Raw genomic sequence first — 12661 nt, forward strand, 5'->3', positions numbered from 1 at the left:
AGACTAAAAAGCCACGTAATCATACGGATCGAAGGAAGGTACAGAGATTATTGTCTTTCATCTGCGAAGTAGGTAAAGGTTCAATGACATTTGGGTATGCACTACATCAAACAAGGGTCCATTTTTTAGGATCAAAGTAGTTAATATTATTTTCGTGGAGCCTTTTTGTCCATCTGTTTCTATCTCTGTCTCTCTCTCTCTCTGTCTGAACACTACACACAGTTAGCATGTTTAAAATAAAATGCTCTTAATCACACGTTGAAAATATTGTTTAATACACTTTCTAAATGAAACATGTTTTTATTAAAGTGTTTTAATCATCGTTTAAAACAAATTACATACTTTTAGAATGCTATGGGGTAAACCTCAGATGAGAGGCATTGGGATCCCACCACATCTCACCAAATTTCACCAAGGGGGAGGGAGTTCCCACCACATCTCACGCTGTCTCACTAACGGGGTACGGGGATCGACATTTTGAAAAAAAAAAAAAAACCCTCACGTAATCAATAGTCCTCCCTTAATCTTCGAAGTGTTCCCTGTAAGAATTAGGAGGGTTGTTGGAAATCGAAGTACAACAACGAAACACCCAACGTAGATTTTATCACACTGTAGTTTTGTGTTTATTTAATCAGCAGTATGTGTGCGTTTACATAGCACTACGGTGCAGAAGCGGCATTCAGACAGTGTTGCCGGCTCGCTGGTAGACGAGCGTGTGCATCGAGTGGGCGGGCAGCGACAGCGACGCCTCTCCCAGCTGGGGGTCCCACACCACCACGGAGCGCCCCGTCTCCTGCCTGACAACACACAGACAACCTGGTCAGCACAGTGGCGGGTTTACATTTAACCCTACAAGGCACGGGCACGGGCCTAGGGGCGGCGCCTTAAGGGGGCTCTGTACTCATTTTAACCTTTTACGTTTTAAAATAACTGCCCTTACAAACGACAAATTTTTTTAATATTGTTAAACAACTTGCCAGTTTAAATTCGACAGTACAAGCTTGGAAATATACATAGTTTACTTGGTGACTGAATGGAAATTTAACATTGGGTTTCTGTCTGGTTCACCTTCATGATTGTTCAAAATGTTTTGAAGTAAGCTGTCAGGACGGCAATCTACAATACCATGTTTGAAACGTTATTATTCCGAGAATGTTGTCGGCTTCTGCTTAACCCTACCATATTCTCCCCATGAAAATAAAGAGACTCCTGAAAAGCTGCGATAAACTAATCAGCAGTTTCTTAAATACTGTAACATGTCTGGGTCTCAGTGTGTCAAACTTGACCCTACTTAAATTTCTTCTAGAACTTACGTGCAAGTATCAAGTCAACCCTCCTTTACTGTAATTAATGCGAAAGCTCTGTGGTCTTCAATATATGACCTTTAATTTAATGACACCCGTTTAACAAAACGTATTGATACTGGGAATGTTTTACATTTTTAAACACATGTTTATACGAAAAGATCATACCAGAATATCTAATAATGTGTGAAACACATTTCACAACAGTTTAAAAATTTATTTATTTATTCACTTAGTTACGTTTTTGTCAAAAAATAAGAATAAAACCAACTTTCGTTTGTTCATTCATTGTGCTGCAGCCTGCACGATATCAAAGTTCCCACTCTGTACAATCGAATAGTACGAGACATTACAAATTTTGTATTCAACTTCTTACCTAAGATTTTTCTTGGAGGAAAGGCTACAACACACCACATTAACTGCCAACAAGACTACTTAAATTTTGTGGTCTGTCTTCTCTGCCCACAGAAACCGCTAAAATGTTATAAGAATAAGTGGGATAAGAGTTGATCGAGCCCACCCCACTGCAAGAAATTTCAAAAATTATTTGCTTTTTAAATTAGAAAGACAGTGTCAAGGATATTCAGAACATATTTGCGTCCGAGCTAAAATTCGGGCGACGCTGGAAACAGAAGCCAAAAAAGGGACTGTCCCGTTTTCTCTACGAGATGAATTCCAGCCGGCAGGTGTGTTTCTACTGTACACTGACAACAGAGAAACAGGCGACAATGAAATTAAATTATTCTGCAATGTCGTTCTTTCATAGCACACTTACGTCGAGTAATCCGAGTTGATCAGTTCATCGCTCAGTGTTTTAAGGAAAGATCTTTGTGCTCGTGTGCCGTGTTTAAAGTAAAAAGCTTTGTGATCATGTGCGATGTAGTACGATTGGAAATGGATACAGTCTTTCTTTCTTTCCTTTTACAAATTTTTCCTTTTGTTTTGACCGTTGGTTGACCATTTTGTAAGTGCCTTAACGTAGACAACAATGAAAAAAGCAAACGTGCAAAATTAAGTGGGGCAGCATTTCGGAAATTATCGAAGGAAGGGCGAGAACAAGAAGCCAATGTTCTAAAAACGCTTGGCAGAGTAGATAAATTTTTCGCAAAAAGTGTTTTGCTGGTTAGACTTCGAGTTCAAGTAGCACGGGGGATGTTTCTGGAACTGCAGCTGTTGTAAAAGAAGTACATACAGACGAAACAAAAGTTAAAAATGAAGAAAAGCAAATTGTTCCTGATTTCGAGTTTTACGAAAAACTAAGTGTCGAGTCAGACATTAGAAAGAGAAATAACCTCGTTAGTGATGATTCTGCAGAATGGTGTGTCAATGAATGAACGATCGACATTCTCTTACAACGTGGCATTAATGAAAATTGTAACCGCGATTTTTCTAATTCAAGGGGATCAATAGGCGATAAAACCAAATATTTGAATAAAAATTTATTTCACCTTAAACTTTTAAATGGTGAATCAACTTTGCGTGATTTTCTAGTTTACTCCTGTAGCACCGGTGCTGTTTTTTGTGCACCATGTAGATTGTTTGGAGGTAATGCCGCGATTGATACTAATGGTATTGCAGATTGGAAAAATATTTCTAATATTTTACCTCATCATGAGAATTCACTTGAACACAAAAATTCTGAGTTATCACTCTTAACAAGAAAACTGTCACTCGGCATGATAGATAACCATTTCGAGTTATATGTTGAGACAGAAAAAACGTACTGGCGCATTGTGTTGAAAAGGGAGTTTGCAGTAGTAAAGAATCTAACAAGTCGTAGACTTCCCCTACGTGGACACGTTGAAAATTTCCATTCATTACATAACGGTCATTTTATGATGTCTCTTGAACTTATAGCCGAGTCCTATTCTTTTCTCACAGAATACATTGAATGATTGCAAATCCAGGGCTGGGACTTACAAGTTATATTTCTTCAAGAATTTGTGATGAAATAATAGAGCTTTCTCTATGTATTGCACTTACAAATTGTTCAGCAGAACGCTCTTTTTCGGCTCTTAAAAGACTGAAATCGTACCTACGTTCTACGTTGTCTGAGGAGAGACTGAATGCCTTGTCCATTTTTCACATCGAAGCCGTCCTCCTTAATGATTACCGTCTTAACTATGAAGATATTACCAACGAGTTTTCTGCCATCAAAGCCAGATGCAAACTTTACTGACTAGTGAGTCTGTTTATGCATTCATATTAGTTTTAAAAGTTTAAGATTATAATGTGATTTTTATTATAACTTAGAGCGCATTCATTAGATTTACAATCTACATGTTACCTGTTTATCTTACAATTGCCGATGGCAGAACACGGAACCAAACCTCGTTTACGTGCAGACGTGACCGAAGGCGCCCGACAATACTAAACAATACCCGAATGAACGAGGCCGCTCGGCGCTGTACAGTCAAGTCAAACTGATACTGTAGTATATTAAAACTGATGCGTATTCTTGGCGTCTGCTGAAATGTATAGTTATCGCAGAAACATGCCTTATCGGAGAGTACGCTCAGATGAAAAATTGTTAATAAATAACGTAGTTCAGTTCTGTCGATAAATACGTAAAAGCGTTGCTAATACCGTTGGAAAGAGCTATGGTGAGAGCAGTAGCTGCAGTGCAAAACTGTTCAGCCCTTACATGGATTAAAGGTAATGTGTACACTTATTATGCTGCATCTAGCCACACAGACCCTAATGCTTTATACGTTAACTAAAGATTATAAAACAAATTTGATTTTTCCGCTCTAGTCCATAAAATTATGTAATAGCAAATCCAGTTCTGTGTTTGTTCGTCTGTATTTTTTTATTAGTTCGTGCACCAAAATCTCTATTTCATTTTCATTTCTCACGCTTTCCTATAGATTCACGTATTAATACCGAACGTGTTTCTTTTATCTGCTACACATTCAAGTTAGTAAATCGTAAAACGACAGTTTAATTTTAATTTTAAACTCATGTCTGTAAAACAACGTATGAATTTCTAATGTATGACACGATCGACTCAGTTTTTAGATAGTGACACAACTTTTTTATTTTCATTTTCAGCGGTTTCGTGTAAAATAACATATTAAAACTGAATGTATAACAAAAATACGTTGTCTCCTACACGCTCTGCTGTATAATTAGGCCATAAAAGAAAAGTTATTTTCCTTTCTTCGTTTCTGTTGTCATTCGACAGAAGAACGTGTTAACACAATGTAGTTTTAAGTTTGTTTTATCCGCTGCCGTACACCAAGTACAGTTCAAGAACCATATTACATTTTGATTGGGAACAAGTAGACCGCAGACGCGTCCCTGAGAACAACGGCAATTGTGAAGTGATTCGGTAATAGTTACATGTTTTTTTTTTTTTTTTTTTGGGGGGGGGGGGGGGGTGGTGCGCATATAATGTAGTGTGCCTAGGGGCGACTGGATCAGCACACAGCCTGCCATGCAAACAGAGAGGCATAGTAACAGGGCACAGCTGCAACATGTACTGCTGCTCACTCCTGCCGTTTATCTTCATCCCCAGGAACCACATGACACCTGCTGAAAGACAACATTATAATCTGGTGCGAGGTTGGTCCACAGCCGTTAAGGTAATTGCTACACATTGTCGTTTCCACTAACGCTTGACAAACATTGTTTCATTTTTATGCATTGAGATTGCAATTTCGAGTTCTGCTCATCTTCAAACAGCTAAAAACATTTCACACATCAGTATATATAAAATACTAGAAAATTGCAATTCTCAAATGCAAATACGCTCATATCCACAAAGTCTCCCGCTATTCTTTTTGTCAAGTGAGTACGAATAGTATCCAAGTCGCAGAGAGCACAGATAAAGGCAAAATGAGCTAAAAACCCCGGTGGGACATATTTCTCTCGTTCGTGCGTCCGCACTTTTCCACTGTCAGAGCACTTTTAGGGCATTTTGCTTTTGCAATTCAAGCCTCTTCTCGCGTAGTTTTCCGCCTTGCTCGCAAATAACATTTTAGTCACATTCGCCTGCTACTTTGCGGCAGGGGAACTCGACTTTTCTGATGCGTGGACAACGACTCCATCCTTACTGGCTTGACTGATGTTTCATTTACGACACCAAATAGTGGACGAACGTATGATCCACAGCGACAAATGGTGCTCAAAACCAGTTGGATTCTTTTTAAAAACGACCCAAACTTTGTTCGAAATTCGTTTTCGCATGCACTTTTGGTTAACATTAAGTAAACGCAGCACCAAAATTCAAGAAAGCTTTTTTCATTATTCATTACGTACAAAAAACCAAACAAGTGCCGGCCGTTGTGGCCGAGCGGTTGTAGGCGCTTCAGTCTGGAACCGCGCGACAGCTACGGTCGCAGGTTCGAATCCTGCCTCGGGCATGGATGTGTGTGATGTCCTTAGGTTAGTTAGGTTTAAGAAGTTCTAATTCCTAAGGGGACTGATGACCTCAGATGTTAAGTCTCATAGTGCTCAGAGCCATTTTAATCATTTGAATCTAACATGTTCTTCTTGTAAGCCTGTAGCCCGTAAACGGCTGGAAATGCCCTCCAAGTAGCCGAACATAACCAATTCCAGTCGATGATTGGTTCAATTACACCAGCGAACTCAGTAACATCCATGTAAACGAAGCCCACATCATTACTGAACCATCAGCAGCTTGCACAGAGCCTTAACAATTTCGGTCCATGACTTCGTGCAGTCGGCGCTACACTGGAACCATATGGTCAGCTCCAACCAAGTGAAATCGGGACTCATATGACCAGGCCACGGTTTTCCAGTTGTCTTGGGTCCAACCTACAGGGTCACGAGCCCAGAAGAGGCGCTGCAGGCCATGTCGTGCTGTTAGCAAAGGCCTGCTGCCATAGTCCATTAACGCCAAATTTCGGTGCGCTGTTCCAGCGGATACGTTCGGCGTACTTCCAACTTTCATTTCTGCGGTTGTTTCACAGAGTGATGCTTGTCTGTTAACACTAACAAATCCATGCACACGCCGCTGCTCTCGTCCATGGTTAGAGGTAATGCCTGAAATTTAGTATTTTCGGCAGGCTGTTGACATTCTGGATTTCGGAACATTGAATTCCCTAACAATTTCCGAAATGGAATGTCCCTTGCGCGGTAAAAGTCTCTTAATTCCCGTGGTGCGGCCATCATTACGTCGGAAACATTTTCACGTGAATCGCCTAAGTTCAAATAATGGCTCTGCCAATGCACTGCCCTTTTATACCTTGTGTACGCGATACTTCTGCCATTTGCATATGTGCAATCGCTATCCCATGACTTTTGTCACCTCGGTGTACTTTCCACTTTTCCAGCGTTTCCATGCACGGTTGCAGTACTGAGAAGGCGTTCATGAGAGTCTATAAAGAGCCCTCTAGAGCGAGACACAAGCCCACATACAGCTAGCATCATTGAGAATGAATCTTCCGCTGTACATCCGAATACGTGCTGATTTGAAATTTCGTGGCAGATTAAATCTTGGTGCCGGAGCGAGGCTTACAGTCAGAGCTTTTGGAAGGTAGGGGAGAGGTAAGGGCGGAAGTACAGCTGAGAGGGTGGGACGCGATCGTGCCCAGCCAGCTCAGTGGGTAGAGCACAGCCCGCTGAAGGTCAAGGCTCAGAGTTCGAGTCTCGACTGTCACAGGGTTTTAATCCGCCAGGTAGTTTCAGTGAGAATCATATTTAAGAGGTCATTAAGCAATAAGAAATCTCTACCTCAAAATGAGAATTTTTTACAGCAATGCGTAGTCAGCAAGACAAATTTAAAAATTAAAGGCCCCGACTGTCAGTTCTAAATGTTACGTCATTAAGAACTGAACAGGATCTTTTATAGTCAGCGGCTTTCAAGAACTATTTTGTAATGAATAATGAAAACTATGTAATACGTACACAGTAAAAGTAAAGTTCCAACCCACTGTCCTGTCTCCACAATTAGCGCTTACTATGTAACTTACAAGGTAACCCTGTGTGAGACAACGCTCAGTATCTTAAATTTGCTGTGCGCAGAGTTACTTAGGTATTACGTGCGAAGGACTCAACGGAGCTAACTATGAGTGAGGCCAACCACGGGCGATATGACTCACACGCGACTCTGATATTCCTAAAGGCGATCAGCACAGGCCGAGTGGTATTCCCCACGCAGCTACGTACTTCGTATGTAAACGCGTTATCACAACGCTACATATGGACTACTCGGACTACTCGTGTGCCACCTGGTTATTTAGTGTACTCTAGGCCCTTTCCTGTTGAGTAAGATTCTTCCTTTCCTTATTCTCCTTCCAGTTCATTTTTCTATCTCAAAAAAAATGTTCATATGGCTCTGATCACTATGGGACTTAACATCTGAGATCATCAGTACCTTAGACTTAGAACTACTTAAACCTAACTAACCTAAGGACATCACACACATCCATGCCCGAGGCAGGATTCGAACCTGCGACCGTAGCAGCAGCGCGGTTCCTGACTGAAGCGCCTAGAACCACTCGGGCACAGCGGCCGGCTATCTCAAAGAAGAAAGGTGAAAAATTGGCGTTGTCCTAATGGTCTTGTCTCTGAACTTTTGTTCCAGTGTATTATGCAACGAAACTGAAACCAAAGTGTCGAAGACAGCAAGAGTAATGAGATTACGCGTGCTGCACAGTACCATAATGAAGTCTTTCCATTTACTGGGACGTTAAACGTAGGAAGTCTCAAAACATTATATCTACAGCCCACATAACAATCTTCCACAAAATTACGTAAGTGCCTTCCCATTTAGAAACAACATTATTTACAGGCGCCATAGTGCTCAGAGCCATTTGACCACTGTCTGTTTGCATTACATTTCGTACCGATAAAATGTTTCTGGTGTCTACTAAGTCAATGATAGTTTGTAGAACTCTTACTAAACACAGGTCTTCGTATTAATATCCCCCAGAGCCGCACATAAGAACTGTGGGGCCATATGACAATATGTAGTTAAGAATGGTCAACGAGTCGGTACCAGCTAATCTGGACGGGACGTAACGTCTGACACTTCTCATTTTAGTTACAGTGATAGAGACACTCCTATTGTAATGGTCAATGCAGAGTATAGGATTAACTATTCTCTAGTCACAAAATCTTGCGCCATATAATCTAAATCATGTGGCTTTCTTAATACAGTAATGTACAACCCAGTTGGTGTCCTGCATATGACTTTGAGACTGGAAATGTATGTCCACCATTTTGTGAAACTTCAGTTTACGTCAGCATCTGTGTAAACCATGTGTACGTAAAAGCTAAATATATACTGCATTTCTTATTAGTTTTGTCAAACAGATACAAGAGAGAGAACAGACTGACTTCTGTTGGAAATTGATTGTACAAGACATTCCATAAGGGAGCGGTTATACAGGATGTTAGCGTTATGTGTGCAAATACTTTTACTGATTTCAGTGTACTGAACATAATTACATCGGTATTTGCTTCATTTGCAGACTAATAACTATAGATATTACGAGTACTACTTTTGAGGTTGTTTATCAAAGCACATGTGGCAAGAGCAAGCCATTAATTGCTTATTTTGCCTCGGGTAGCAGGTCAGGTGTTGAAGTGTGGACGCGTGGACGCTAAACGGTTAGTCTACACTGACAGACATAGTCCACTTCGTGGTGCAGTTACAACCGTGCAGAAAATATTGAGTAGTTAATTAGGTGACGTGCTTGTGGGAAGACCGTTAGACGCACAGAGAAAACAACTAATACATTGGAATGGGTACATATTGAGGTACCAGTAATCACAATATATGAGATTATATCTCTGATAGCCAATATGTACCCAGATCTAATGTTAACGACGTTATTGTGGTGTAGAGCCTCGAGAAAACAGTAAGTGAAATTACTTGCAGTCATTTGAAAGTAAATTATAAGGATACAAATTAGTGTACAAAACATTTGGTCGGACATCATAGTCATGCAGTGCAGAAAACATCTGTTGCAGCGCTAATTCAGTACGTGGCGATAGGACAGTAGGGACCAAAGACTTGGTTTTCAGGGCCTTGTTGCTGAGCAGAGCTCGAGCGCGGATACAGTATCATCGCGTGTCCGCAGCTCGTGGTCTAGCAGCTGAGTTGAGGATTTTCTCTGCCTGGGGACTCTGTGTTTGTGTTGTCCTCCTCATCATCATCATCTTCATTCGTGACAGTGGTAGACTGGACTACGTAGAAAACTGGAGTGTGGAAAAAAACTGAGACTTCGTATGGGCGCTGACAACCGAGCAGTTGAGCGCCCCACAAACCAAACATCATCAACGCAATAACATCGCCACGAGTAGTGTAATCAACGCCGCCATTGGTCGATGGAGAATTAGGGGGGAGTGGTGTGATGGTACGTCTCTATTCATTCTGGTGACGATTTAGACTATCAGTTTCAGCCGATAAAAATGAGCGAACATGTTTAGTATATACAATTTAGGTTATAGTGTCCTTCCCACAATGCGACAATGTCCGGAAATTGTAACTATACTACAATGCCACTGCCCAAGAAACGGGAAGAATTACTGTACATCGTGGGACGCACATTATCGAGTGAATTTACTGCAGTGCCCTGTTCAGAGCAGTGAACCTGAACCAAATACGTACGTCGGCATAACTGTCGGTAGAGGTATGTTACCATCATTATTAATATAATCGAATTGTTAAGTCGTCGCTAACGAACATATACTAGTTGTTTTTTGGTGCATTTATTTCAAATGACATGTTTCGGGCTCTGCCCATCATCACATTTTCTGGTGTAAACAATATAACAAATAATTAGTTATACATTTTTTAAAACACCAAATGTTGACAAGGAAGCGCAAAATCGAACTATGTGTCAGGACCAATACATAAAATTTCATAACAAAAATAACTTTGACAGTTTGTTCTTTACTCATACGTTCACGAACCAAAACATGTGACATAATTTAAACTTGGAAGATGGGAACGCTGGTCGTGAGGTCTACGAAAAATTGGGGACTTTTAATGAAAATAATACTGTGGAAGTTAAAAAGTATCCTCTTATTAAATATGCCAATGAAATTAGTTCAAAGGTTGCCAATAGTGATGTCCTCCTTGACACAAGTTGGAAGAAAAAACGACTTATAATGAGAAATAGCGATTACTTGTCAAAGCTCCTATTATTTTGTTAACAGGAAATATGATTAAGTAATTATACAAATTTCAAAAAGTATATACATTGAAGAATAGTTATGACATGGTACAGCATTTGAAAAACTTTACTCTGCCAAAAAATTCCATCCTTATGTCTCTTCATATAAAAAAGTTGTACATAAGTATACCAATAGAAGAAACATTCGCGATTGTTTATGCATATACTACACAGCTGATGGAACTTACAAGGCTTGCGCTTTCTTTTCATTTATTCACGTTCAACAGAAAAACTATCTTTCAGGAAGATGGTGTGGCTATGGGTTCGAGGCTGTCAGGGACTTTATTGGAAATATTTATTAATAATCTGGAAAATATTTTTTTACGCCTGTAGGGAATTGTGTCAAGAAAAAATGATTGTGTATTACAGATATGTGGATGTCATTATCGTTGCGGGTAATGTTAAAGAAACAGAACGTGCACCCCAGAAATTAAAAACCATGCAAGAAAATATTAAGTTCGCGACTGAAACTGAAAGGAAAGGGTCCATTAGTTTTTTAAATATACAAATAACCAGAGAAAATTCACAGATCAAACTAGGTATTTTTCGGAAACCAACATCATCAGATCTTATCATCCCGATAGATCCTTGCCACCCTGAAGACCAAAAAATGTCGTTTTTTGTATATATATTCCAGAGTTTAGCAAAGTGTGATTTGGACAAGGATTCGTTAAATAAGGAAATCGGGACAATTGTACAGATCGGCCTCTCAAATGGTTACGATGAAGCTAATATTAGGAGGCTAGTTGAAAAAGTTTTTCCTAAGGTTTCCGCAGGCAAAATAGAACGTAGAGAAGATGAAAAGCACCTCCCCTTAAAGTTTTTTGGACTGGTGTCACAAAAGACTGCAAACTTGTAAAAAATGTTTAACGTTCAGTTAGCATTCCAAACAGTTAACAATTTGCGGAACTTGTTGAGGCACAGTCTAGAACTCGTGCAAAATAAATTTCGTCAAACAGGAGTATGTAAACTGAAGTGCGGATCATGTGAATGTTTTTACATGGGACAAACAGGGTGAGAGTTCAAGACGAGGTTTAAGGGGACATTGTATGTCCTATGTCGCCAATGTTAAATTATCGAATTTTGTGACCCATTCTCTTGGAAACTTTTTAAGACACCAACTTACAATTTTCTATAACTATTGAATGCACCTTTGTAGATACACTGAACTAGAATTATTACTAAATTGATTGTGGGACACGTTATCAATTTGTTTTACAATACTCCATTTTTTGACAGAATTTTGTAAATAAATGAACACAAAAACAAAACAACTCAGGATATTTTCATTATTCTACTTCCATATGTGTTGAATCTCACCCTTGGTATGCTATAAAAATTTCATGTCTCTACCATCAGTACTTTTTTAGAAAACGGGTCATTTATTGCAAGAAATGTGGTTCACAGATATTGAGGTTTAAAACTTTTTTAATTACAAATTCTCATAAAGACTTACATTTCTGCGTCTTTTATGCACTAGAATTGCCCTGGCCCATAGTCTGTGTCTTCTTCAGTGTCACAACAGCCTAGAGCTTCCCTCTTCCTTATCTTTCTTGCTTCTTTTGTCATTTGCAGAGCAGCTAACTCTGCTTCACGTTTACGAATCTCACCAGGTCCCGCAGTCCTTTATCTGTGTTCTGTCCAAATCTTATACCAAACTTCTCCAGAGCCTAAAGTCTTTCGTAGTTTCCATAATCAAAAGTTATTACAGCCCCAGACACTGCTAACTTTAGAGTCATATGGCCAACAAATACATTTTTAGGCACACGGCACCACACAACATTATTGAAGGCTCATTCACATTCTGGGTCTTACATGTAAACACTTCGTTAGTAGCGCAGGATTTGCCAAATCTCTGTAAATAGGTTTGATTGCCTCCATTACTGCCAAAGGAAGAGAATGTTTGCATGTAAATTCATTCAGGGTGGCTGAAAATTAAGTTTGCCTCTATTTACACCAAGTATGTAGTGGAGGTGGACACAAAGTATGACATGGCTTTTCATCGGTTGATATTCGATGAAAGAAAGTGCTCCACACAGCTATTTTCATCTTCTCTAAATTGTCACAGTTATCTCTAATAATATCCTACGCTTAGTCACTTCATTTACGTATAAAAAGCAAAAGAAGTTAGCTTACTACAAAAATAGCAGATAATCACATTACTTTCAACGAAAACTAATATCACAGCCGAAGGACTGATTTGTTTAT

At 39.6% G+C, this 12661-nt stretch overlaps 1 protein-coding gene across 1 annotated transcript in view; it reads right to left on the reverse strand.

Annotated features, from left to right (window-relative positions):
• Positions 1 to 595: 595 nt before the first annotated feature.
• LOC126236430 (lysosomal acid glucosylceramidase-like) overlaps positions 596 to 12661 on the reverse strand; it is a 190983-nt gene continuing 178917 nt past the window's right edge. The window contains exon 10 of the mRNA XM_049945732.1: positions 596 to 797. Coding sequence (XP_049801689.1) covers positions 680 to 797 — 118 coding nt within the window. The 3' untranslated portion in view covers positions 596 to 679. The remainder of the gene's footprint in view (positions 798 to 12661) is intronic.

Source organism: Schistocerca nitens, chromosome 2 (assembly GCF_023898315.1).
Source record: "Schistocerca nitens isolate TAMUIC-IGC-003100 chromosome 2, iqSchNite1.1, whole genome shotgun sequence".
In the NCBI taxonomy this organism is placed as follows: domain Eukaryota; kingdom Metazoa; phylum Arthropoda; class Insecta; order Orthoptera; family Acrididae; genus Schistocerca; species Schistocerca nitens.